This window comes from Strigops habroptila, chromosome 15 (genome assembly GCF_004027225.2).
Source record: "Strigops habroptila isolate Jane chromosome 15, bStrHab1.2.pri, whole genome shotgun sequence".
NCBI lineage: Eukaryota > Metazoa > Chordata > Aves > Psittaciformes > Psittacidae > Strigops > Strigops habroptila.
This window is the reverse complement of record NC_044291.2, coordinates 1,901,165-1,929,131: the sequence shown is the minus strand read 5'-3', so window position 1 is coordinate 1,929,131 and position 27,967 is coordinate 1,901,165. Positions and strand designations below refer to the sequence as shown.

The 27,967-nt window shown below is 35.8% G+C and overlaps 1 protein-coding gene across 1 annotated transcript; it reads left to right on the top strand.

The window, feature by feature from the left end:
- Positions 1-633: 633 nt before the first annotated feature.
- C5 (complement C5) lies at positions 634-26,965 on the top strand. Its single transcript, XM_030506933.1, has 41 exons — positions 634-750; positions 1,734-1,926; positions 2,784-2,946; positions 3,373-3,443; positions 4,041-4,132; positions 5,112-5,194; positions 5,549-5,639; positions 5,950-6,055; positions 6,794-6,920; positions 7,273-7,388; positions 7,618-7,818; positions 8,409-8,612; positions 9,086-9,295; positions 9,475-9,624; positions 10,499-10,628; positions 10,944-11,009; positions 11,659-11,859; positions 12,494-12,584; positions 13,025-13,101; positions 13,723-13,862; positions 14,535-14,756; positions 15,289-15,349; positions 15,886-15,975; positions 16,238-16,450; positions 16,598-16,673; positions 17,490-17,649; positions 18,090-18,185; positions 18,475-18,646; positions 19,426-19,631; positions 20,398-20,550; positions 20,909-20,971; positions 21,792-21,873; positions 22,515-22,566; positions 22,739-22,841; positions 23,559-23,633; positions 23,728-23,833; positions 24,033-24,119; positions 24,491-24,580; positions 25,117-25,200; positions 26,007-26,145; positions 26,422-26,965. Exons 1-41 carry the CDS (start codon positions 686-688, stop codon positions 26,549-26,551), a joined length of 5,037 nt encoding a protein of 1,678 aa, XP_030362793.1. The 5' UTR covers positions 634-685; the 3' UTR covers positions 26,552-26,965.
- The last annotated feature ends 1,002 nt before the right edge of the window (positions 26,966-27,967 follow it).

Genomic DNA, 27,967 nt, shown 5'->3' with positions numbered 1-27,967 from the left:
CCTGAACTTATTTGTTGAGGGCCTATGCTTAGATATCAGCCATGCAAAGGTTTTGTCACCAATGGGTTTTTTTGCAAATGTTGTTTAAATTAGTACATGGAGATGTATTGTGCCCTCATATTTTCATATTGTGGGTTTATTTATTTACTTATGGAAGTACTCAGGAAGTTGGCATAACGAGGAATGCAAATGGCTAAAAGAAATTGGTAAATGAAGAGTTATTTCACAAAAAAATAGGATCTTATGGTCTAAACATAACAGCATGTTGTGTTTGATATAATTAAAATGCCTTTTTTTTTTCCTTCAGATGCAGGTTTTAAATCACTTTGATTTAAATAAAATTATTTCCTGAAGGACAAACAAAATCTAATTTTTTGTTTGTTGGGTTTTGGGGTTTTTTGCTACCTCTGAAAATTATTTCATTCAACTTATTTATCAAACAGAGAGAAAGGTAGGGTTGACATAGGAGTGCTCTGGACAGATTCAAAAGTTGAAATCCTAAGTTTAGCTGTTCTGGCTTCCTTGGAAGAAGGCAATGACATTCAGTAAACCATGATCTGCAATTAATTATTAACTGTGAGTGAAATACATTGGTGGCCTTTCTGTTCATCTGCAGCAGAAGCCGAACGCAGTTCAATCCAGAATCATTAGCATCTATGGTTTGCTGTTTGCTGTCATAGACACTATGACTGTCTTAATATATTTTTTTGTTTTGCTATTTTCTGGAACAACTTTAAGCCAAGAGAACACGTAAGTAAAGCAAATACAGAACTTATTGGGAAATGTTACTTGGTTGTTGTCTGCTATTTTAGGTAAATAGAGAATTTAAGTACAGCCAATACAAAAGGCACTCTCCAAATTGATGTGTTTTCACAAGCAAAATTCTCACTAGTGTGCATGGGACTATTGGTAGGAAAAGGACTGATGCTTCTGAAGTTACTGTATTTGCTGCCAAAGAAAGAGGTAGAGTCATTACATACCATAGGATAAACATGCAAAAAAGTTAAGAAATAAAGCTGGTGCTCTTTAGCTTTTGTGTAGTGCCTGAAGATACTTTGCTACAGGTTTGATGAAAGCTCTTACCTAAACGTGTAATTTACAATTGAGCTTAGCAATGCTTTTTTGATTCTTATCTGTTAACAGTGGTATATAGAAAGCAGCCAACCCAAATGCTTTTGGGATTTCAGAAAAAGAAGATGCACATATATGAAATGCTTTGTTCAGCAGCACTTCATATGTATTTTAGATGAATTCTGTGGTCAGGTACTAAAGTCTTTTGTGGAATGATATATACTTCAGTTTGCAAAGCACTGAGGAAATTAAAGCAATCCTGAAAATATTTATTCACATTTGCCTTTACTGTGAGTTCCCCGTTTGTTTCAGTAAGAACTTTACTAAAGGGAAAACTACACAAGTTTACTCTTTGGAAGATTAGTGCTTCAGGGTTTGATTTGGCAAAAAGAATAATTATTTCCATGAAAATAGCTTTTAGCAGACATGCTTTTGTGTGTTTGCAGAATCAAATCCATAAATATTATTCTAGCTAAGCTGTTATTTGGTAATGTTACATTACAGTTTTCATAACAATTGTTCTGACTGGGGCTCTACTGTTTTAAGTAATGTCTTAGAATAACTTAACCTGATTGTTTGCTTTACCAGTGTGTACGTAAGTGAATTACAAACAGAAGTAGGAAATCCATTAGTCTTTTTATTGGTTTATATTCCATATGCAGGTATGTCATTACAGCACCAAAGATCTTCCGAGTTGGGGCATCTGAGAAAGTTGTAGTTCAAGCTTTTGGTTATGAGAAGGAATTTCCGGTCAATATTGCCATAAAAAGCTTTCCAGATAAACTTATTGTTTATTCTTCTGGCCGTGTTTCTTTAACTCCAGCCAACAAATTTGAAGATGCTGTAACTTTAACAGTAAGGAATTCAGACTTTTCTTGCAATGTTTTTCTTGTCACAGTTATAAGTGTTAAAAAAGATTCTGGTAAGTTTTCAGTTGTTTAATCTGCAAAGGGAAGCCCAGCACCCCAGTGTCTCAGTTTGCCATATGTAGATCATTTCATTTTAGTTTGTCTGAAATTGAAATTCCATTGGATAAAACTAGTGTAAAGGAATGTCACTGAAGTTAAACTTATAATCAAACTACTTTAGAAATGTTGCAGTCACATAAAGTAAAAAGGGAGAGAATGGAGAAGCATTGAATGTTTACAAGATATGTCAACTGAATTTTCAGAGTAAGCCAAAATGGTGACTAAACCAAGGTTCAAGACTTGTCTGTCAGTAACAAGCTCTAAAGGGGCCCAAATTTTAACATAAAGCTTTATTTAACTAATTTGCTTGAAGTCAAGAGTGCAGAAAGCTTGAAAGCTGACCAAGAAGGTTTTACTTGGGGTGATGCCTCCCAGGAGGTGCTTCTCACCCAATTTTCAGCCAAAATAAGTATTTCATCAAACTGCCAACCACAACAGTTAATGTGTGTAAATGGAAGTCTGATAATTTATATTCTTATAACTTCATAACTGGGCTCTGCACTTTGCTATTTTAGTTTTGGACATAAATAAAATCTAAATTTCAAAATACCTTTTTGTACTTCAACACTCCAGACCATCATCTGTGATATAAGCAAGAATAAACCCCTGTGAGTGTTGGTATCTTGATTAATGATAATCAACAGCAGGATAGTAATTGCTATTCAGATACTCTTCTCAACAAGAAAGAATATAGGAAAAAAATATTTGAACATTCTTTTAAAATCTTTATTTCATCTCCCCCAGCTTCAACCAACAGACTTACCAAGAACAGAGAATTCAGTCAATTATTTGTATTTGGAAGCTGTTTCTCCACATTTTACAAGATTAAAAAAAATTCCTGTTTCCTATGAGAATGGGTTTCTTTTTATTCACACAGACAAACCAGTGTATACTCCTGATCAGTCAGGTAAATAATGCTTATTTCTCTTGGCTGTTATTTCATTTCTTAAAATCTATGGACTTTGCCAAGGAATTAGGATTTAAATGTCCTTTAAGCTCTTGGTTATGTTGTGTTGCCATCAGCTGCTATTTAATTTTTTAATCAGCAGAATAATGTTTTAAACTATTTGATCATACTGTAGAAATTACCCACTTCTCCCAATATCCTCTCAGATATCCCTTTGCACCATAAATGAGCAATCCGTGGCACAAAGTGTGAAAGATTTTCCTGGCAATATGTTAAAAATATTTGTGAAGAAATTATGACAGAATCATTTGTTTCATGGAGATTGAGCTCTGGATATGGATAAAAGGTTGGGGTTTGAGGGTTTTGTTTCTTTTTTACATCTCTATAGTAGTATGACTTTGAGATTTATTATAATAATACTTACAGTGAAAGTCAGGGTTTACTCTCTGAATGAAGAACTGCAGCCAGCTCGGCGAGAAACTGTCCTAACTTTTGTGGTAAGTTGTAATTGAATTTAATGTCAATATTCTGAGGATGTAGTTAGATGGCAAACCGGTATTGCAATCAATATTTACTAGAACTGTTAGATGGTTTTGCAGGTAGCCAGATATATTTTAAAAGACCTAAAAATGACTTTGCACAGTTGGATAGAAGTTTTCAAGTCCCAGATCTGAGGTTGTTACAGAATGAAAAAAAAAAAAAAAAAAAAAGAAAAAAACAGAAAAAAAATTAATTTTCTGGGGAATTTTAATAATATATGGTTTTCATACTGTGCTTTATTTCATTTAAGATATAAAAATAATCAGTATACTATATTTTTTAGCCTTTAAACAATATGCTTGTTATTACAGTAACTTTCTAGCAATTTTAAGCATTTTTTAGTAACAGCTTTTAATTGTTGGAACCACAATAAAATGTTTTACCAGAATTTCAGTCTGAGTTGTTTCTGAAAACAGTTGTGTTTTCACGCTGTGAAGTAGGCAAAACTCTTAGGAAAATTACAGCCAGGCTCCCCCTGAAATCACAGAATGAAGGTTTTTCCCTTTGATAAGAACAGTCTGTAACTGCTGATTCTTTCCTGTTATTCTTTAAAGGACCCTGAAGGAGTGAAAGTGGATATTATAGAAGAAGATGATTTTACTGGAATAGTTTCTTTTCCTGACTTCAAGATTCCTCCTAATCCTAAGTAGATCTATTTAATGCTTTTTGAGAATTAGTAACATAATGCTGCCTTTTCTTGAACACTGTTACAGTGTCTTTTGCTTGATGTACAGAGTGTACATGACTTGAAACTTGGATATTTCTAACATTTCACATAGTGTGTGACCATGGTATAAATAAGGAACCAAATATGACCAGGTATTCTCCTTTTCAGTTGATTTGCAAAGCCAAGTGGGAAGCTTACTCTCTGCCTTTTCAAATATATATATAACCAAAGATCTGATAATTGGTCATACCCTCTAGCCTTGATTTTATTATTAGGGAAAAAGACAGCATTTTTCACTTACGTTGAGCAAACTTAGCTGTGGTACAAAACTGGCAGAGATTAAATGGATGTAGTGTGTAAATTAAGGGTTTCTTTGAATGGTACCTTAGGAAGATAAAGACATTCAGATATGCTCTGCGCACAAGTTCTGTGGGTTTAAGTAAAGCGATTTGAAATTAAGCAAATGTCTCTCGAGTGCTTCTAGAAGCAAAGAAAAATCATCCAAATTATGGTACATCAGGTAGGTGATACGTACTAATCCTGCTCACTGCATTGAAACAGACTTGCGGCCACAAGCAGGCGTTTGTCTGGCCTCAGGGGTGGTAACTGGCAAGTGAAAGAAGCTAGCAAATAATGTCTTAATGACCCTGGTTACATTTGCAGTCTTCAAAATGTGTCTCTGCTTGTAACTATAAACCAAAAAAATCTGATGATAGTCGTAATATAAATAATGGCATGTTCTTTGCCAATTTCTTCCAACGCTTTGACATAAATTTCAAAGAATTATGAGAGTATCAAAGCAGAATCTTCTCAAAGTAGGCATTGAACATGTGCAAAAACTTGGTGCAGAATTTTTATCTCTAGATAACTATTAACATGGAATATTGTTAAGTAGTAATATTATTTTTGTCTTACACATTAATTTTAATCTCAAAAAATGTTTATTTTCATTTGGTAGGTATGGAATTTGGAAGATTGAAGCCAAATATAAGAAGGATTTTGTAACCTCTGCTGTTGCAAAATTTGAAGTTAAGGAATATGGTAAGGTGTGCCTATGTCAAGTGGCAATATCAGTTCAAACTAAACAGTCATATTGGCTGTATTAATACAACCTGCCTCTAAATAGAGATACTCTTTAGTGTGCTGTATCATCTTGATGTATTTGCACTGATGTAGAATGTGGAGCCAGGGCAACTGCAGGTAACTTAGGCTTTTAGAACGTGTGCTTCTCTGTGGATGAGCTCGCAGCTGTATTTTAGGGCTATAATACTGTAATTCTAATCACTTTAAACTGACATGATTTTTTAATGGCTGTACAAAAGTGTCTTTCTGAGTACTTGTGGCTTACTGTGTAAAACCACAGCTAAATGGCTTTCTTTCCTACTCAATTTTCAGCAATGCCAAGCTTTTCCATCGTCATAGAGCCAGAAAGTAACTTTATTAGTTCTGATAAATTTGAGAACTTCAGAATTGTTGTGAAAGCCAGGTAAGGAAATTGGGCTTTGATTTCTAAGTGTGTGTATGTCTTTTTCTTTACCTGAAGAATGATTCTCCCATATCCAGAAGTCTCCTCCTTTACTTTCTCAAGAAGCCCAGTCACCACAATCCTTTCTGCTCTGTAAAAGATCTAAGGGACCGCTTTTAAAATTCTTAGGGTGATTATTTTTCAGCAGACGTGTTTAAAGCTCAGCAGACTTTTGTTTTCTGTCCCTTGTGTAGGGAATTACATTCAAAAATGAATGCCGCCTTGCAGCCATTGAAGTAATCTAAAAGCATTTCTGTTGTTTTGTTCTCAGCTATTTTTATAATAAAAAGCTTACAAGTGCTGATGTTTTTCTTCGTTTTGGAATAATGGAAGAAACTGGAAAAAGAATGATGCCTCGTGCCATGCATATAACTAGGGTAAGAAGAAGAAAATCTGGTTTGTGTAGATTTCATGTGCTTAGTTCAGGACTGACCCAATTCCAGTGAAGTTTTCCCATTAAATTTTATGAGAATGGGTCCAAGCTCCCGGTTTGCATCAATAGCTGTTCAGTGTGAACTTTGACTATGGAATACTGTTGTTGGGGTCACGGAAATGAACTTCAGAGTGAACCTCAGAGACAGCATCTGAGACGATGTAGTTTCAGTCTGGTTTAATTGCTCACTTGGGCAAGCTGTGTGGTTGAAATGTCTATGAAATAACTTCTATGGTCTCAGAGTATTTCATAGGAAAAATTCCATATTTCTTTCAGAGTAAATGAAAGAAATCTAATGGAGCCAAACAGATTAAAACTATATTGATGTATTACGGAGACATCACCACCAGTTATTTCTCCCTCAGCCAGTCTGGCCTTCTTGATTTAGTCATTGAAGAATGATAAAAGGCATTATCATTCCTCATTTAGTGAAGCTATTTCTGTGTTATTCCTACCTCTTGTTGGGTCTGCATGCAGACTTTGCAATATGTGCCATTGGTTGATTAATTATCAATCATTTTAGGGAATAAAGAATTCTTCTTCATTAAAACATCTCCACCTTTGATTTTCTCTGAAAATAGCCAATGAACAGAAACATGTTGAATTTAGGGTTTGTGTATCCTGTGTCTGTATGTTATTTCTAAATTACTGTCTATAAAGTAATGAATTATTTCATTTCCAGATTGAAAATGGTGTTGCTGAGATCAATTTTGACTGTAAGAAAGCAGTGAGTTTTATAGGGATTCACAGTCTAGAAGAATTGGATGGGTCATATTTATATATTGTGGCATCAGTGTTGGAGTCTGCAGGTAAGTTGCTGTTTAACTGATTTTTTTTTTTCTTGGTAACATATCTGCAAATGTAAACAGAACTAGAAAAGAAAATAATAGAGATAACTTTCCTAGTGTCAGACTTTCTTTAGTGTTCAGAATTCCTTCTTCCAAAAACTTACAAGGAAGAACAGCCCATCTCTCACTGTAACAGTGTTAGGGATTAAACATTATTGTTTGTCTGCTGTTAGTTTCACAGGAGTGCTTGGGGATGACTCTTTAGATGAAAGGACTTCACTATAACAGACAGGTTGTGCTGCCCTTTGAAGGCAAGTGGAGAAAACCCAGGCTCTAGGCTGTGGTTACTGAAAAGGGCATAATGTTTTGTTAGGTGGCCTCAGCGGCGAAGCAGAATTTGCTGGAGTCAGATTTGCTGTATCTCCTTACAAACTGAGTTTGATTGCTACTCCTCTCTTTGTGAAGCCTGGACTTCCATTCTTCATTAAGGTTAGTTAACATAAGCAGAATCGTTGCACATTACAACATAAACCCCATAATGCAGAAGCCTTACTCTTTTTCTGTGTGTGTTTCAGGAGGTCTTAACATGGTTCTCATTTCCATTAACCTTTTACATCTTTTTAACTTGCTATCATAGAAGAAGCTGAGCAGCTTGAAAGTTTTCTCCTTGCAAAATGCCACCACTGATATAAGGAATGTTCTCTCTTCTGGTGAACAGGTGCAGGTGAAAGATACAGTAGATCACTTTGTTGGGAAAGTGCCTGTAACTGTCACTGCAAAATCTTTCAGTGAGCAAATGGGTGAGACCGAGTTGATATCGGAGGGCTCAGAATCTGGGAGAAGGAAAACAAGCTTGAATGATGGAACTGCTTTGTTTGTTGTTAATATCCCATCTGACAGCAAAGTATTGGAGTTTAAAGTGAGTTAAATCATTCCATTAATTCATTTATTTGAGGGTTTAATTCTGTACTTTTGTGAATGTACAGCACTAATGGGAAGATTTTACACTAACAAGAGCTTATAAACTTAGAGACTATTATGAATAATCAGTTATGAAATGCAAGTGCTATAATGCAAAATTACTTATCTATTGAAGTGTTTATTAAATTATTCTGAAATAAAATACCCTAATTTGTCACATGTCTATTTCATAATAATTATTGATTATTTACTATTTCAATCTAGATTTGTTGTGTGAAAACAAACCTGAGAATGCTTCCCTCACTATGTAAGGAGGCACATCATTAACCTTTTCTGCTCTATTTATGTATGTATGTGCTTCTAAACTACCATTTTATGTTTGACTTGATATTTATTGATCATTTTATTAATGAAAACATGAAATCTTGAGTTGATTTTTATTAATTGCTCTAAATAATATGTTGCAGAATGCCTTTAATATTGTAAGTGTTTTCTTAAGTGTAATTGTGTACTTAAGCTGTTCAGAAGTCAGGACACCTAGGGGTTTTTTTACTAAAACCGTTTTCAGACATCTTATTATTTTTTCAGGTAAAAACTGCAGATCCCCATCTTTCAGATGAAAACCAAGCAAGTCAAACCTATGAAGCAAAAGCTTATTCATCATTAAGTCAGAGTTATCTATATATTGACTGGGCTTCCAACCACAAAATACTAGAAGTAGGGGATGTAATAAATATTAATGTATATCCACATAGTCAGTATAGTCGTAACATACATCACTACAGCTATTTGGTAAGTAACAGATGTTTCCACATAAAATGTTGAATTGTGATCTTAATATGTGGTGGTAGATGAAGAACCTCAGCAATCAAGAAGTATCCTCATCATAGAATATGTGCAGCTCAGACAACGGCTCCTTCTCTATACAATCTGCCAGTCTTAGAGCAAAAAATTAACAGTCTCATGTTTAAATTTACATATAAAGTCTCCATTGCTTTGAATTCTCTTCTGACACATAGTGGGATTGAGAACAAGCAGTGCCAGCCTCAGGAGCTGATTCAGGAGTTGAAATAGAGAGGAAGAGAAAGATGTGCAGAGGCAGCACTTCTTTGGGGATGGGGGAGAGCTACCTTCCCTTGAACTAGGCCCATTGGTCCCAAATGCATTTTTGTGTATTATATCTAAATGCAAATAGTTGTTACGTGTAAGAAACACTTTAAATACAAAATCTGAGTTTTTTATTCTCCATAATTTTTCTGTTACAGGTCACATCCAAAGGGAAGATAGTAAGCTTTGGAACTCAGGAGAGAATTAAGGATTTGGAATATGAACATCTGACTTTTCAGATAACCCAAGAAATGGTTCCTTCAGCACGCCTTCTTGTTTACTACATAGTCATGGGAGAAGAAACTGCTGAGTTAGTAGCTGATTCAGTTTGGCTGAATGTGGAACAGAAATGTGGGAATAGTCTTGATGTGAGTAGCAAAAGAGGCACTAAAACTTGTGGGTGTGCATTCATTTTATGGTCAGATTTGAACTTGGATTTACAAAAGTTCTTTAACAATTCCTTGATTTATTAAAGTGTCTGCCTTCAGGTGGATTTATTTTGGAACAATATGCTTTTAAATTACCAGTATTTGTTTTCAATTTCTAGATTAAGCTGCAGTCAAGCAAAGAGATACTGAATCCAGCAGAAGTTGTATCGTTTAATATGAAAACACAATTCAATTCCTTTGTTGCATTGTCGTCTATTGACAAGGCAATATATGGAGTCACAGGAAAAGGAAAGAGAACAATGGAAAAAGTTAAGTAGTAGCTGAAAAAGAAAAGTTTCTCTTTGTTTCATGTTCATATTCTGATAGCTATTGTGTGTCATGCATTCAGTAAGCCTGAAAATAGGCAGAATAGCAATCCAGAATGAAAGTTGTTGACTTAAATCTGACAATTCAAAGTTATAAACAGAATTAATTTACAATATTTTGATTCTTGTTAAAAGTAAATTATAGTTTTAAAGACAGATCTGAACTGACTCATCAGAACACTGCAGACTTGGCCAAAAATAGGTTGCAGTGTTAGAGAGCTCCTTGATCAAGGAGGCCTGGAGACTACGTCCTCCTTCTTAGCTCTTCCAATAATCTTTTCAGGTTGTACTTTTAAGGCATACTGATAGAATGGTGAGGAAAATGCTGTTATGTTCAGTGGGTTAATGAGGTTTTTAGTCCATGTAGTATTTTCAATACATGTGTATGTAAGTAAATCTGCCTGTCATCTGTCACTGAAAGAATTCCATTCCTATGATAAAACATGTTTTTAAATACTTCAGAACAGTCAGATGTGAAATACATGAGAAGAATAGAAGAATACTTTTGCATCAACCTTGAATCATTTGAATCAGTTTTATAGAGCTATTGAATTGGTTTTAAACAAGCTAGTCTGAATATCAGAACTGATATAGACACGTTAATGAAGCTTTTCACGTTGTGATTCATCTGCATGACTCCAACTTGGATGTGGGCTACAAGAAAGTGGTACTTGAATTAGCTCAAATATTGCGAAGTGGTATTCTCCAGTGTTTTGAGGGGTCTGCCAGACTAAAGTGGCCTTTTTACAAGTCTGACTCATTCATCATACAATACATTCCATGTTTTAGTTAGCTGCTGATGTGTTTTTTAACTCAGATAATGCTCCAGTTGGAAAAGAGTGACCTTGGCTGTGGTGCCGGAGGAGGACGGAACAACGTTGATGTCTTCCGAATGGCTGGGCTTACGTTTTTAACCAATGCAAACGCTGAAGATTCAAATGAAGCAGGTATACCCCTTTTTGTTTTAAGCATGAAAATGTGGAGTCCTGTTCTGAAATACTCTCTTGTGACTCCCAGTGATTATGTTGGAACTTAATTAAGTTAATAGGGAATGCATTTAGTAATGATTCTTGAGGGAGAAAAACATTTTGACTTGTGAATCAGTTACTTTAAATGGAATGAAAATACTTTTATTTAATTAAAATAGTAAACAGAAGAAGTCTCCTAAATTTGGTCTGTGATTTTATGGAATTATTTTGAAGTGGACTATGCTATTACAAAAAAGGTCATGTCTTGTATATGTTTGCTTATTTTTTGAACAGATGAAACTTGCAATGAAGTTTTAAGAACCAAAAGGTCTGACTTCGAGGAGAAGATACTCAAACAAGGTGTTAAAAAAATCTTTTAAAGTATATAACTATGAATAAAAAAATCACATCCATTAGAAATCAAGAATCTGAGTGTTTGCTTGTGACTTGTAATTATTATTAACTTAATGTTGTTGAAACTGACATTATGACTTGTAATTATTAATGTAATGTAGTTGAGAGAGACTGACAAATATGGAAGATGACTTTAGAGAGGACCCTGTTTATAAAGCCTCTTACCCATATGCTGAATTTGAAGCCGGGAAGATTTAAGTACATCTTGAAAACACAGCATATGTTTAAGGTTGATCTTTTTCTGAAGAGCCATAGCCTGAAAGCTCACAGTACTACTTGTGCTGCAAATAGTACAAGTACAGCCTTTCCCAGCGAGCACTTGCCAGGGACCAACTCTGTCAGAAGAACCTTTGACTGTTAAATCTTAAAATGTAATACAACTCCTTTTATCTAATGTATGTTTTTAACTCACAATAGTAGTGATTAAATGTATGTCACTAGCTTTTGAAACATGTGACGTTTAAGCTCATCCTCAAATCTGTGCCTTCACTGAAATTCTGCAGATTTGAAAAATACCTTTAGTATAATGAGTTAAGATGCATTTGGAAATAAAAACTTCATCTCACAGAGGGGAATTATTTTATTCTTATTTCAGTATCAAAATACGGACATCCAGAAATCCGAAAGTGCTGCATGGCTGGAGTCAAAGCCTATCCAGTCACTGAGACCTGCAGTGACAGAGCTCAGCGAATTCGGAGTAACCAGAAGTGCATTTCTGCATTCAGGGATTGCTGTGAATTTGCAAACAGGCTGCGGGAGGAAGAGCCCAATAAGCTTCTGATATTGGCAAGAATGCGTAAGTACAAGAGCTTGAACTCTCCTGTGGACATGTAGTGAAACACTTTGAGCAGAAATGGGTAAATACAGAGGTGACAGCTTTGTTAATCTAAGAACCCCTCCCTACTATCTGTCAGGGTTATTCCAGAAGGCATTTTACCAGTCTCCAAAGATCTTGCTTATATACTTCTGAAGAGGACTGGAGAGCAGTTCTGTATTCTGTTAAGAGCTATATTCTATTCATCCTTGTTTAGAACAAGCAGAAGTGCCGTAAGAAAGCACCCTTGCCTGTGAAGGCAACTTTCATGCTAAGTTTTTGCCCATGCCCAAACCAGCCAGTGGGTAACACCTCAGGAAAAATCAGTGGGAGTGTGAAATTTCTTGTCTCCATTCTCTCCCTGGAATTGCTTGATAAAAAGTTCATCTGTCTGGACAGGTATCCATGTGTGTAAATAGATGAGGTGCAATAAACACACACTTTGAGGGTAGTCAGATACCTTTTTTTCTTGTATCAGGAGTAACCTAAGGCAAATAAGTTATACAGTAACCTATTTCTAGTTCTCACAGGAGAAAAATGTAATGATTTTGAAGCTTTTGGTCATTGGCAGGTGGTTTGCTTGGGTTTTTTTACTTGCTTTATTTATGTTCTTCAGATTTTGAGGCTTTCTTGGAACTGGATGAGGCAGAAGTTCGTAGCTACTTCCCTGAAAGCTGGTTATGGGAAGTCCACCAAGTTTCCCCAAGGTGGTACTATTCTCAAATCTATTATCAACACTTGACTTAGTCAGCATTTTTATAAAAAGTAAATGCTAAAATTGAGGTAAGCTGGGGAGCCTTAATTTTACCCAAGATGTGTGCTAAAATGCAGTCTTACACAGACAAACTCTTCCTGCTATGTTTCCCTCCATGCAGGATATGTTGTCTGATGCCCCAGATTGTTGAGTCTCTTTTCCTTTCACTTTCAACGTTGCTAAACACCAGCTTCTGTCAAGTCAGCTAAAACCAAGTTTATTCAAAGAAAAATCCACAAGTCCTGTTTCCTAAAGATGCCCTGATATCTTGTCTGACCTAAGTGTTTCTTAGATGCAAAACTTGTTTTGCGTGTACTGTTTGTGTTAATTAGCTGTTGATATTAACAGGTGGCTATTGATGTAGTAAAAATGTGCTCACGCTTCTAAACACAGGTCAAAGACTCTGTCTGTCACCTTGCCTGATTCACTGACTACCTGGGAAGTACAAGGTGTTGGCATTTCTGATAAAGGTAGGTACTGCACCTAATTAGACTGTAGCTAAAGAATTAGGGAGCTTTTCCATTTGGAGTTTGCAGAACATCTCATTGACACGTATATTCTAAAATGTTCATTTTACGGTTGATAAACAGGAAAAGAAAGAATCAAATGTATATTTACAGGAAGGAAATTACTTCATTTCTTGTTATGCATACAAGTGGCTGGGAAAACAAAGCCTATCCTTGTGCTCGACAGTCACCCATAATAAATGACTAAGGAATATGAGAACAAATAGTGAGTGACTTGCCCAACTTTACAGTGTCCTGCTTTCAATAGCTCAGGGACTTGAGGAGAAGAAGAAACAAATTTTCCAGCGTATATGGTAGTACAAACAGTAAATTTCTTCCTTTGAGAAAAAGGAGAAGAAGCCCAGAGAACTCAAATGTCAGCCTGTGTGTGTGAGAAGTGGGAGATGGCAACTTGGAGCAGGAAGCAAGAGCCTGGTCACTTCTTAAAAGCTTGGACAATTTCATAGTACATGTTGAAAAATGATAAGTCCTCAGTAAAGGTGACAAGTATGTGAAGACCTTTTCGAACTCGTTTATCAGAAGGGTGGGTAACATAACCTGCTTTTGTGTTTTTAATATTCTTAGGCATATGTGTTGCTGCACCCCTGGAAGTGCAAGTAGTAAAAGATATCTTCCTAAGCGTTTATGTTCCTTATTCTGTGGTGCGAGGAGAACAAATTGAGTTAAAAGGATCAGTTTATAACCACAGAGGTTCTGCAATTAAGGTAATTTGTGGTCTTAATGAGTTCTACAGAAAGAGTAACATAATAAACTAAAACCTCATTTCCCCTGGGAGTATCCAGTATAAACAGATCCTTGGATTGGATTTCTCTAGTCCTTCAGTTAGTGTTACGTGTGCTTTATATAACTGTGTAACAGTGAAACCCAATCATTAGTAGTTTCATTGCCAGCCACTTCACTGATTACAAAGTTGTCATGCTCCTGCCTTGCAACTTTGCCTCAGGAAAGTTAAAATACTTTTTTCTTCTGTTCCAATTGTTTGGACACAATGTCAAAGAGTGATGGGTTTTTTTAATAACTTGCTTCAGGTTTACAGATTACATTGGCCAGGGATTTAATGTAAAACGGACTATTTTAAAGGAAATACATGAAACAGAAGTGCAAAGTTAATACTGAAAAATTTGAGGAAGGTATGCGAAGGTGTTTGCACAAAGCAAGGATGTGTCTGAGGCCTAGTGTAGGGGGTCCCTGGTGTTGCTAATGAGCATTTGTTATATGTCTCTAGTGCAAGTAATGGTAATTCTAAAGGCAGTGACAGTTGCTCACTGTAAACAGAAAAGTACTAATAGCATGCTCATTACAGTTAGTGGCTTTAGTATTTCTCTGGTGTTGTACTGTCATGGAGGTGAAACATTTAAAATCTTTCAACATTGCAGTTCTGTGTTAAAATATCAGCTGGAGATGGAATCTGCTCCTTTGGAGATTCTGCACCTACTGGGTCGAGGATGCGCAGTTGTAACCTTCAGAATCTAGATGGTGGTTCTTCAGCCCCAGTTACGTTCAGAATACTTCCTTTGGAATTAGGTCTTCACACTATCAACTTTACACTGCTGACAGCCAGGAACAGTGAAACTGTGGTTAAAACTTTGCGTGTAATGGTAAGGAGAAAACCAATGTTTGGTGTGATTTTGAATTTCATATTGATTTAGTCACAAGAAATAAAAATGTTCTAAATCCATTTATAAGTATTGATTTATTTTAATATTATCAGAATCAAAAAATATACTGAATTTGGTGACATATATGCAGTGGAAAAATGCATTACTGAGTATTTGAGTATGCACATTTTTAAACCTTGATTATAAGAATTGTCAGATTATATATATCAATAGATTATAACTTAGCAAGCAGGGAAAATACTGTATTCTAAATTATTTGGTTTGGATTTTCAAGTGCTTAAGCATGCTTCATTGAAAGACACATTTTTGTAATGTTATACATTCCTAAAGCTTTTATTTATTTCTTAATAATTTTGGGAGATGGAACACAAACTTAAATATACCTAGAATAGATGTAGAACAGTAACATAAAACTCAACTACAGAGGAGTTTTAAACAGTTGTTTCAGCTAATATATTTAATTAAGCAAAAGTCTTTTCACTTTCTGCTTCTTTCCCCTTAATGATTTCAGCCAGAAGGCGTTAAGAAAGAACTTCACTCAGGGTTCACTTTGGACCCACAGGGTGTTTATGGTAAGAGAATCGATCCTATGTCTTTAATTTGTGTGTCTTTTCATGTTCTTTGATTCATGATGATCAGGTTTTCTGTAATGTGAAAAACATGGCATTTCTCCTTCCTAAAATCTTCTTCGTATGTCCCTTCTGAGGATTTCCTGTCCTTTCATTGACTAACAAATCCATCTCAAAACAGCCAGTCTTTCAAAACCATACTTGATTCGTTTCTTAAAGGAACCTTTATATGTAGCTTTTACTGTGATTGAATATTAAGCTTTTCTCAGTGTGCTTGAAAACCAGTTAGCAGGTGCTTTCTTAGCGGAAATAGAATATGTCCTCATTAACCAGAGATGAATCTGAAACCACAAAGTTTAGGTCAAGATCAGTTGTTTTTTTGTTTTGTTGTTTGGGGTTTTGTTCATTAACAAAAAAGGCAAAAGAAAGATTGAAATGTTTGCACTCGGATAGTTGTAACCTTTAAATCTGGCTATTACATCTGCATCATCTATTGGTTTAGACTGTGCAGTTTGATATACCTACATTTTCGATTCTAGGTTCAATCAAGAGACGACAAGAATTTCGATACAAAATCCCACTAAATCTGGTCCCTAAAACAAAAATTGATAGAAGTGTCAGTGTAAAAGGTAAATGGAATTGAAACTTGTATCCTGCTGCATATGTGCTTCTCCATATATGTTCTTTTTCTCCTATTCTATATTCCTTGTATAAATTTATCTGAATTTATTCCTAGGTTCTTCTTTTGAGAAAAGGCTTGACAAAGCACCTTTTGTGTAGAATTTTAAATACTTCATATAGAAAGATTGCTTATAAGTATCAGTCAGATTCTGTCCTTGGATTCACTTTCATGATCTCTCATTTAAATAAATTTTGTTTTTCTCTTTCCAGGACATTTCATGGGTGAAGCAATTGCCACAGTCCTCAATCCTAGTGGTCTTAGTGTTCTTGCTAATCTGCCAAAGGGCAGTGCAGAGGCAGAGCTGATGAGTATTGCTCCAGTATTTTATGTGTTTCGCTACTTGGAAGAGTCAAATAACTGGCATTTACTGGGTCCTGAAACCTTAACTTCAAGAACTCAAATGAGGAGGAGGATGAAAGAAGGTAGAAAAATATAGCTGCTTTTCTTGCTTCAGAGTTGTAGAGGTGCATAAACTTTGCTGAATGAGAAAGATAATGCGTGAGTGAGCAAATACAATGTTAATATAAATCTCTTCTCATAACTTACTTTCTGCCTAATACATCCCTTAGGAATTGTGAGCATCTTGTCATTCAGAAATTCTGACTTCTCATATAGCATGTGGAAGAATGGGCAAGCTAGCACGTGGTGAGTTAAAAAGGTCTTTTGATTAGAAAAGGCTTGTTTCACTCCTTTGCTTTCATACTATCACTATTTTTTAAAGAGTGGAGGTGAGCTTGATGGTAGATCTAAAGGGTGATCAAATAGTATCTGTTGATTCTTTGCCTGACCTTGCTGAATCTTTTGTTTATGTCCATAATTCACACCATTACAACCAAGCTGGGACAGTAGTTAGGAGCAGACATACCCTAGATAATTTGTAGGATTTTGCTCAAACCTCTTCTTTGGGCTTGGAATTCTACAAAACACCTTAGTTTCCTGCAGAAATCATAAGCTCAGGCAAAGTTTATACCCTGTGCTTCAAGAAGGAAAGCAAAGTACAGGGATGTGAGCAAGGGCAAAATAAACACACCTCTTGTTCACACAAATAGGATCTTTAAAGGCTATCAAAGAGAGGGGAAGTACTGCTTAGGGAAAACAGAATCTGCCATTGAAAATTAGGCAAAATACATGGTCACTGTCTCGCCTTTCAGAATATCAAATGCAGTTGGCTTATAGAAGATAGGAATATGATGCTTCAAAGGCATCTTTCTTAAGTTCTGTGTGTATGAAGAAGTAATGTTTTGGTGATGTCATGAGTTCATAACCTGAAACATAGACATTGATCCTACTTAAAAATTGATTATTAGTGATTATTGCCCATTTGTTAAGTTGAATTTAAGATTCATCTGCAATATTTCTTTGAACCGTGGCAGTGTGTAACAGCTAAATCCTAAACAGTGCAAACTTGCGTCTAATCTCTGCTAATCGAAACAAACATGATCTGTTTGATTTCTTTGGCAGGTTGACAGCTTTTGCTTTAAGGATTCTTGGACAAGTTAATCAATATGTAAATCTTGATCAGATTTCTGTTTGTAATTCCCTTCTGTGGTTGATTGATAACTGTCAAATGCCAGATGGGTCATTCAGTGAATTTTCAAATTACCAACCAGTGAAACTCCAGGTATGAAACCCAAACGTTTTTGTGTGTATATGCAGTAAAAGACGAAGTCCCCAGGAGGTAACGTGTGCTTTAGCAATGTAGGATGGTTTAGGCTGCACTTCACCAGAACACCTATTCCAGACAATTTTGCTAGACCTTGCAAACCCTTTTTTTGCCACTAGAAGTTGCTGCTTGCCACTTAATATTAAAACCCAATAAATTGTGGCGGTTGATTTTATAGTATAACAGTCCTGGCTTGCAATAACTTTATATATTTTGGTCTCTTTTTTTTCACAAATAAGCTATTACCTACAGAAGAGTCAACATATTTTCAGGTTAAACCAAATTGATATTTCTTACAGGAATTTCTCTTTGTCTCCTTACCTAAACTGGAAAAAGTTCTATTTATTTAAATTAACCGTTCTTTCTATTTAATTGTATTTCCATACTTGGTTTTATAGGGTACTTTACCTAGAGAAGCCAAAGAAAAATCTTTGTATCTCACAGCATTTACTGTTATTGGAATTGAGAAGTCAATTCAAATATGTCCTACTCAGGTAAATAAGATTTATATTCCTGCCAGTGGTCATGTTCTGGGATTCCAATTCTGCCTTTTCTCTGTAACATTTTTTTCAAAGAAATCAAGAGGCTTTTTTCAATTTCAGATACGAAGATTTACTTCGTTGGTCTTTGTCTTTCAAAATCAGTAAAAGAACAGCAATGAAATTCTGGATCACTTTTAGATAGATTGTAGAAGATACTACATATACCTCTATTGTCTTGATAGATGTTTTTCTTTAAATCAAAGTCTAATAATTGTAAGCTGTGGCCTGTTCATCTTTTCAGAAAATCCATGATGCTAAAAATAAAGCAGGAGATTATTTGCTGAAGAACGTGCAGTCTGCTCAGAGCCCCTTCACTATGGCAATAACCTCATACGCTTTAGCTCTGGTGGATTTGAACCACCATGCTGCACGATCAGCCTTCTCTGCACTGAAGAAGGAAGCATCTGTCATAGGTACCATTAAATTCTCTCAGGCTGTACTCTAGTTGGCTCTCAGGCTGTTCTTTTAGTATTGTTAAATGCTCTAATGTGATGGCACTACTTGGAGAGTGAATTTCGGTGACACTTGCTTTGGCATAAGTGACATTTCAGTCTTTTGTGGCCTAGTATTTTTGCCAGATTGAATCCTGCTTTCAGCTTTTCAACAATGTGATTTCATCCTCTGTCGTATCACACTTGTTCTATCTATAGGCTTTCCTTGCATGCAGGTGTCCATGGTGGATTACTTTGGTGTGCCTCCTCATCCTTCTGAATCCTCTTTTTTCCTTGGCTGAGAGTGGAATTTTTCACGCTATCTGCCACTGCCCCCACTTCTGTTATGTTCAGTTTTCTTCTTAATTTCTCACTGGTTGGTGGGGGACTTTGTAGTCTCTTGTGAATGGGACTCAGACTGTTCTCTGCTAAGCAATGATTCCTACTGGAATAGAAGGGCTTTGTCCCATTTCTTGAAAGTGGCTTAAAGAAAAAAGACAATCTGTATACTTTTTGTTTGGCCACTCTATCACTGGTCAGGACCAGCAATATTTGGATGTTTTGCATCAGGTCTGCTTATCATCAGTTTCTAGTATAAATGTCAGACTTCCTACTGTAGAAGTATATCTTCATCTCCTGTTAAAGGCAGAGTGAGTTCCTCCTTTTCTCCTTGACCCAAGTAAGCAGTACTTCAGCTTGTGTAGTGTGGAGAGAGCTGTTGCTGCGTTTCAGTCGGAAACCTTCCTGTTACACTGCTGTAGGTGACCCTCCTATTTACCGGTTTTGGAAAGATACTCTCAAAACAGTAGACCAGCACACTCCCAGCTCTGTTACTGCACAAATGGTTGAAACGACAGCATATGCCTTGCTCACTACTTTGCTAAGAGGGGACAAAAACTATGCTGATCCAATCATCAAATGGTTGTCTGAAGAACAAAGGTATGGTGGAGGATTCTATTCAACTCAGGTGAGCTTTTAAGTATTTTGCTCTTGTTCTTCAAGTCCCAAAATCCAATAGATCTTAAGAGGGTAATACCATTAGATGAAGTTCATAACTTCAGTGTCCTCTGTATGGGACATTGACTCTGTTGTATTGATACTCTTTGTCTGTGGGAAATACTACTTCTTTTCATGAAGTCTGTTATAAATAGTAGTTTGCAAGCTCATTCCACTGACTTCAGATCTGCTGAATGAAAAGAATCACAGGAGGAAAACTTTTTCCAAGGTTTTTATAAAACAGAATATATCATTTCATTACATGATTGTTCTTGTGTTCCACAAAAATGCAACACAGTGTAAGAAAGTATGATTTTTTTTTTTTTTTTCATTGTAAAAACTGTGTTAGTGTGCATGAATAGACTAAAGTTCAAGTGACAGTTGCCTGATCTCCAGTGCCCTATCAACTAGTGGAATTCTCTAGAATATTCCAATTCATACAACTTCCCTTTCTTAAAACTATTATAAATCTATGAAGAAGCTGATGAGTGCTGTGTTTTATTGCTCTTTGCTTGCTGTCTTTTTAGTACTTGTCTGCATTACTTCAAATTACACAAACGTGTCTGTAAGTATGTTTAAACATGTTACCACCATGTTAAGGGTACTGCTGAGACACTGCTAAGCTGTTGGTTACCATTATTTATGATCATTTAAGTGCCAGAAAATAAATTGCTTTAATACATTTTTCACTTCTTTGTAATTTCTGGAATTAATTCCTTATAATTGATTTCTGGCAGGACACAGTTAATGCCCTTGAGGCCTTGACTGAGTATTCCCTTCTCATCAAACGGCTTAATTTGGACATGAACGTTAAGGTAGCATACAAAAACCATGGACAACTTAATGTGTTTAAACTGACAGAAGATAATTTTGTGGGAAGAACTATGACAGTGAGTAAATGGTATCACTTTTGAAAAATGAAATCAGAATTCTTAGCAACTTCTTAAATAATTATTTGAATGTTGAAATTGCTACCAAAATAGCTTTATCTTTTAATAAACTATTAGTAATTTGGTATAACAAATGTTTAAGGGCTCTTCTTATCTGCTGAGTTTAATGCATTTGAATATTCATTTACATTTAGTATCTCTGCTTGTTCCTCTGTATTGTTTTTGTAGAATCTGTAGCATAATATCCTAATATGTATTTAAAATGTAGAAAAGACAAGCAGATCATCTCACCTGAATTGTTGCTAATACTGCTCTTTATTCTTAACTTACAACTTTGTGTTTAACATCCATCCTTTAGGTACCTCTGGATGATGACATATATGTAAGCACTGGCAGCAGCACTGGCGTAGCTACAGTGAATGTGAGCATGCAACCAAGCTTTTTAAATGGAATCTCTGCTTTGTTAATATCAGCATTGAAAAAGAAACTGAGATTTCTCCAAAACTCTTCCATGTGTTGCTCTTAGCCTTAGACTGAAGTGATGGATGTCATTATAGCTGTATTTTAGATTAGTTATGAACCATGTATGACTTGTGGCTAATGAGAGAGAAGTTGTGAAGTTTATTCCTTTTCATCAGAAGGTTTCTGTTCCACAAATCTTAACAGATGATCAACTTAGTTTTAATGCTTATCACTTGTTACTGTCCTGCTTAAGCGGCCAAACATGGAAGACCTAAATTAGTGATCAATTTTGAGAAATTGCTCAATTCTCCGTTATTCTGGTGTTTACTCTTAGTTCATTGAGCAATGTCACTGCAAAACTGTTTTCTTGCAACGTTTAAAGGCATACTTTTTGTGTGCCTAGATATTAAGCTCTTGTCACGATTTATTTTCTTCTAATCTTTCATAGCCTCTTCTAGCATCAAACTTAATAACATCTGAACAGAACATATTCCTGTGAACTAGTATTTATATTCATAAATACCAGGAGTCATTTGCATAATATTTTTAGTCCTGTAAATAACACCACATAAGTGGTGTGGTTTTGTTCAAGAATTCCTCATTTCTTTCTGTGCTGGTAATTTGTTTACTGTGCTTTGCATCCATCAAAGTTCCTCATGCTGCACAGACTTCTTTTTACTGGTGTTATGTTCTCCATATTATAAGTGTTCACAGCTTTATGCCAGTTTTGGGGATTGTTTACTGCTTCTGTTTTGTCTAATTTACTTGTATGTCTATAGGTGAGGACAGTATATAATACAATCGGGACTTCTGAAGAGTCATGTAACTTTGAATTGAAGATTGTTCCAAAGAGAGATGATGGTAAAGAGTTAATATGGTTTTAAGTAGTATTGCTCAGGTCAGTGCGAGGGAGGGAGTAAAAAGCCTCTCACTTTGTTGAACAAAGTGTTTCTAGTTAAGAATGAAACTAAAAAATTCTGCCACTTTCTAAATGCAAAACTGGAAAAGAAATTGCTGGGACCCTTCTTAGCCCTTCTTGAAACTATTGCCTTTTTGTGAATAGAATTAATTTTTAATACATTTGTTAGGTGCATTTTTACTTATTTATGGAAGAGCTTTTGCAGTTGGGGGAGTGAGGAATAGCAGAGGAAAGACATATGATGGCGGATGAGGGAGTTCAGAATGAGTTCTACAAGGTACTAAGAGTTCTAGTCCAGTTACAACAGGGTGTATAATCACATTCTAAACTTTTGCCATGAAGTAGTTTAATAAGATAAATAAATAACACTATAAATTACATTAAGCCTTAAAGCTGTCATTTCACCTGAATTATAAAAGAAGTGTAATGTTGTTTGTGGCTAGGCAATGAGTTCCTATAAGAACAGCCAACAAAACAATTAAAATCATTATCTTTCAATTATAACAATGCTTTATGAGAATTTTGGATTGCTGCTTCAGAAGAGTTATAAAATTACTTATTTGACTCTGCTTGCTATGAAAAGGTTACAGAAGAGAAGAAGGTGAGCCACTGGGGCGCTTAGAGGCTTGTGCAAAGTAAGTACAACTGATGGGATGGGTGGTGGTTGGGTTTTTTTCTTTCCCCAGCGATTGAGCCAATGCTGTGGTCTAAATGTTGATAGAATTTTCCTTAGGTTTTCCTGGGAACACATTTGAAGTTTTCTTTTTAATTTCAGTTTTGTTTAATATCAGTTTTAATCTATTCTAGGTACAGGCCTGGGGTGACAGAGCCACAGTCAGGGTCTGCTCACGCTGTGATGGACATAGGTTTGGTTAGTGGATTGGAAGCAAATACAGATGACTTAACTACTGTAAGTGTTGGAGAACACTTTTCTTTTACTGACTTCTTTGGACAGAAGTAATATATTTGCCGTTCTTCGTCTTTTTTCTGTTAGAGTAGTAGTGCAGATGAATATCATCATATCCTCATTGCTTCTAAACACTTCTAATACTAATGAGAAAAATCTACTTAAGTCTAGATGATGGACTTTTGATTGAGTCAGAATCTAGGCCTCTAGTTAAAGCTTGACATCTGGGCTCCCTCTGTTGTTAGAAAGACAAGAGCAGATAGAGTGGTCGTCGCCTCTGTTAGCGCAGTGTGACTCAACCCGTGGAGGTGCTGTACCTGCTAACTGTAAAGGGAACACTGTTGGTATACACACCTAGGTGTAAGCTGTAACGCTGGTGTTCATCCAGCTCCTATTGACAAGAATGGAAGTTTTGGTTAAAGGCAATTAGAGTTACACTTACAGGATTTAAATAGGGTGCTGTACGTGGACTCAAGTATTCTTATAAGGACAATTAGCTCTTTAATCCTTTATTATCTTCATGTAATGAGTAAAAGGATAATTTCCTTAAAAGAAAACCAGAAAAACAAGTGTGAGTATGAGCATTATAAATAGACAACCCTAAAATAAGGTTTTACACCTCAGAATTATGTTAAAGCTACTGATTACAAAACCTTTGAGATCATCTAAAATAATTTAACTTGTTATAAAAGACTTTTCTCTGTTTTTTCTCCCCTACAGCTTGCAAGTGGTGTTGATCAGTTGATAGCAGATTATGAGATAAAAGATGGGCACGTTATTCTGCAGATAGACTCTGTATGTTACCCTTTTTATAACTGTAAGCACTACTTTAACTCTTTGGAATAATTTTGTTTCCTGTAGAACTCCTTAATCTGTGTCTTTCAAATAGGTACCAGCTAATAATTTTCTCTGTGTTGGGTTCCGAATAAGTGAGCTTTTCCAAGTTGGAATGCTAAATCCTGCCACATTCACTGTGTATGAATATCATGCACCAGGTATGTGTTCCGTGCCTTCAAATTCACATTTGTGTTTTAACTCTTTATTCCTCCTTAAAGACTACATTTTTCTTCCTTCAACAGCTTTTTAATCCTTGTTATTTTAAGCTTGGGTAGCTTTTGACTCACAAAGTTTCAGTTCTGACTCTTGGACTTTGATTTTCTGTATGTATGTATGTATTCTTTTTGGATCTTCTAGATAAAAGGTGCACTATATTTTATAACCCCTATGGAAATGAAAAACTCGTGAAACTCTGTGAAGGAGATGAATGCAAGTGCATGGAAGGTAAACATTTTTTAAGGTGTCTTCCCATTTCACTTGGTGGGAAAATGCAGTGTAGTGTTTTGGACAAAACCACACTAAACACAAGGGAAAAACCCCTCACAAGAACATAAGCTGTTGTCCTGTCCAAATTTTACATTAACAAAAAACCTAAGAAGTGTGCAGTGTGATCATGGATGTCTGACTGGATTAAGCTCAGGTGATTGAGGGGGGTATTCTTTATTTTAAATACTCATTTTCCAGCATGCAGTCCCTTAATTTTGGTGTTTCTGGTACAGTAGATTATCCCAAACAGGTAGAGAGGTTTGTGGTGTTTTATTTCAGGACATGTGATGACATTGTCTTAACACTGGCTTTTTTCTTTCTCAATGTAGCTGAGTGTAGTAAAATACAAGAGAGACTAGATCGGTCAATAACTGCTGATACCAGGAGAGAAGCTGCATGCCAGCATGATGTTGCATATGGTAATATGTGAATTGTCATTACCTATTTCACATGCTCTGACTGAAATGTTCACTACTGCTGCGAAAGATTTTGTTTCTATTAGATCTTTAGTGATTAAAATTCAGTAGGTTAGACTGTGGTGTACAGCGTATGAAGGTGACATAGGAGCAGAGAAGAGGAAGGGCTGCCCATCCCCTCTGGTGAATAAAGGTCACATAAACCAGGGTTAGCACAACAGTGAGCCTGATCTGATGAGTTCTGCTAATAAGCACCGTGTTCCTCTTTCTTGGTACTGTTCTAAGGTGAGCATGTGGCTTTGGGGTCAGAGGAAGTTTGTTGGGCATCAGATGAGAGCGTGGGTAGAGCTTCCATCAGATTAAAGCATGGGTAGAACTTGTTAATGTTTCTTAGCCTACAAAGTATAGCTAAAGCCACCATTTTCCCAGAAATTAGCATTGTAAAGGGGCATTATATTCTCCATCTGAGCATGTGTAAGACATTGAGTGTGTGTTGCAGGAACAAGAAATAACAAAGTTTATTTCATGTTGTTCTGCAGTTTATAAAGTGAACATCTTATCTCGCAGTGAAGAGGGCTATTTTGTAAAGTATTCTGCAACTCTGCTAGATCTCTATAAAAGAGGTGAGTGTCCTGTTCTTAATTCATTTAACAATTTATTTAGAGTAAAAGCTGTCTGGTTGGGACCACTGAAGCAGCTGACAAAAATCATCAGTCAAACCTGATAGTTTCACGAGATGAGGAAACTATAGTCTTAAACACAGCCTTTAAGAATTCTCTTGTGCCCTGAGAAGTCAAGTCTTTGTTGGTGTTTTTAAACAGCTTTTCTATATTAGAGCTGTTGTTAACAATCCTAAACTGTAATCAGTGAAATGTCTTTTATGTGACAAAACAAGGTGAACATACTCCATAATCAATTAATAAGGTTATGAGCTGTTGTGTAAATCTCATCCAACCCACAGAATGCCCTCCCTTTCTGTATATACAATGATCAAAGTGGGATAGTGTGCAAGGATATGCCATATTTTAACTTATGTCAGGTTTTTGTATGTTGGGCATGTTTCTCCTTCTGGGAGAAAGGACTTTAGAATGTTCTTGGGCACTCACTGTCTCACCATTGGGAGAGGTGGCTGCTCGTAGGTCCTGCGGAACTAAAGCTGATATTCACTCAGTTTTCCTCCCAATATGTGCTTATAATTAATATAAAATCATTTAATATGCATGAGGCTTATTAACCATTCAGATTTAATTTTTAAAAGCTTTTACAAGAAACATGTTTTATATCATCAGATTTTGCTGTTATACAACTAGTGGCAAATAGATCCCTTGGCTGTGCTGTACTGTAGAACATTTCGATGTTTTCTGACTAATTTATGAGTTACTGGAAAATCTCTCTGTGATATTTTTCAATTCTTGGCATTCTACTCCAGGGCAGGCTTTTGCTCAGAAAAATAATGAAATAACCTTTGTTAAAAAGAAGACCTGTACAGATGTTGAGTTGACACCAGGAGAGCAGTATTTGATCATGGGAAAAGAAGCCTTGAAGATAAGCGTTGGTTACAATTTCAAGTAAGCAATTTACCATCAGAATACACAGAGATTTAATCTTTAAGTGTGCTGTGAAGTGGCAAGTGTTTGTATGTAATAATTCTTATATAGTATATAAATGATTTAATTTTTTACGTTTTATGTTCAACCAATAGTTACACAATGTATTTTCAGATGTGTACATTGAAAACAGGATTATGAACCCAAAGCAAGTAATTTCATATTGTAATTTTTCCTGTGTGATATTTTCCTTCCCAAATCTTAGCAGCAAATGATCATTTTCTGTTGTCATCTTAGATTCCAGTACCCTTTGGACTCCAGCACTTGGATTGAGTGGTGGCCTTCAAATACAGCATGTACATTTTGTCAGGAGTTTTTAAATACAATGGAAGATTTTGCTGAAGATCTCATCATCAGTGGCTGTTGATTTACCTGGGGAATTTTGTATTAAAAGTATAGATCAAATCTCATATATATATATATACACACACACACACACACACATATATATAAAAAGAAATAAATCCTCACCTGTTTAGTAATTCTTTCCTGAATGTAACATTCATTAATAGTTCATCTTGAAAAATGGTCTTTGCTTGTATTTCATAGCCATGTTCTAAGAACATAATGTTTAAAGTACAATTTTCAAGCTTGGAGGGGAAGATAACACAGAATACTGCAAAGACACTTGAAGTCAGTTAACAGGGATCAACTGTAAAAACAAACACAAAGTACTGTCCTGTGCCAGAGTAACACTCAAGCATGGAAATTCGATGTCTTATTAAAACATAACCCTTCCTTCATTAAAAAAAAAAGGGAAAAATAAAATTGTTTATCAAATAATTTTGTTACAACTTTAATTTCCAAACTAATTAAAAAAAAAATAATCTTTCTAAGCTACCCCAATAGCATCCACGTATTTAGGACAAAAGCCTTCCTGCAGCCCCAGTTCCTTTATAGTGACTATTTTAAATGTTCAGTTCCCAGCTCCTTTAAAGTATTGTAGCATAAGAGTGATGGAAGACATCTCCTAAAGCTATTTTAGATTATGTCAAGAGCTGTGCTGAAGCCAGGTACTCCTGACCCCATTGTGCCTTTTTAGTTCCCTGATACCTGCAGATGTCACAATCTTGCTCTCTACCAAGTTCACATCCAGGCCTTTATCTTAACATGCTGAGTGGCATTTTTCATTCAGCACGTGGTTGGAGTAATGGATTTTTAAATGAAGCAGTCCTGAAGATATACTAAGTTTTAATAAATCAGTTTCTTCCAGCCCATGTCTGAAATGTGAAACTTCCCTTTATCAGTGTCCTGAAACATCGCAATGTGTCTCAAACACTCATCCTTCAGCCCCCTGCAATGGAATTGAAATGTATTAGAAGTCTAAGGTCAAAAGAAAGCAATGTTAAACCAAATGCTAAAAAGAAAATAGTCACTGCAATGAAAAAACAAGCATGAGATACAGGTGAATCCCACTCAGAGAGATTAAATCCAGTGTATCCCCTTGCTGATGGTGCACTAAGAATTTCCGTCGTTAAATAGCTTGGTAAGTTCTCTTTCCAGACATTGTTAATTATCTGTTTTATGTGATATTTCAACTAATTTTAAATACTTTTGATGTTCTTGCATTTGGTGTTTCTTCTGATAGATAGTGTTGATATTTTCATCCATCTGTGTAGAGAAAATAGACTATTTTAAAACCAGTAGTTTATTTCTCAGTGCATGTATTTTAGAAAGACCGCAGTTTGGATATTAACCCTGCAGTCCTGGTAGAGCAAATCAGTACACACATGGAATTATATGTTGTTGGTATTCTTAATGGGACAGACTTCAGTGTTAATTT

Excerpts from the sequence above, each read along its gene's own strand:
- C5 (XM_030506933.1), top strand. The coding sequence starts at position 686 with ATGACTGTCTTAATATATTTTTTTGTTTTGCTATTTTCTGGAACAACT. Across the intron at positions 11,010-11,658 it reads GGAGAAGATACTCAAACAAG|TATCAAAATACGGACATCCA; the intron begins GTGTTAAAAAAA and ends TTCTTATTTCAG. Across the intron at positions 16,451-16,597 it reads GAGGAGGAGGATGAAAGAAG|GAATTGTGAGCATCTTGTCA; the intron begins GTAGAAAAATAT and ends TACATCCCTTAG.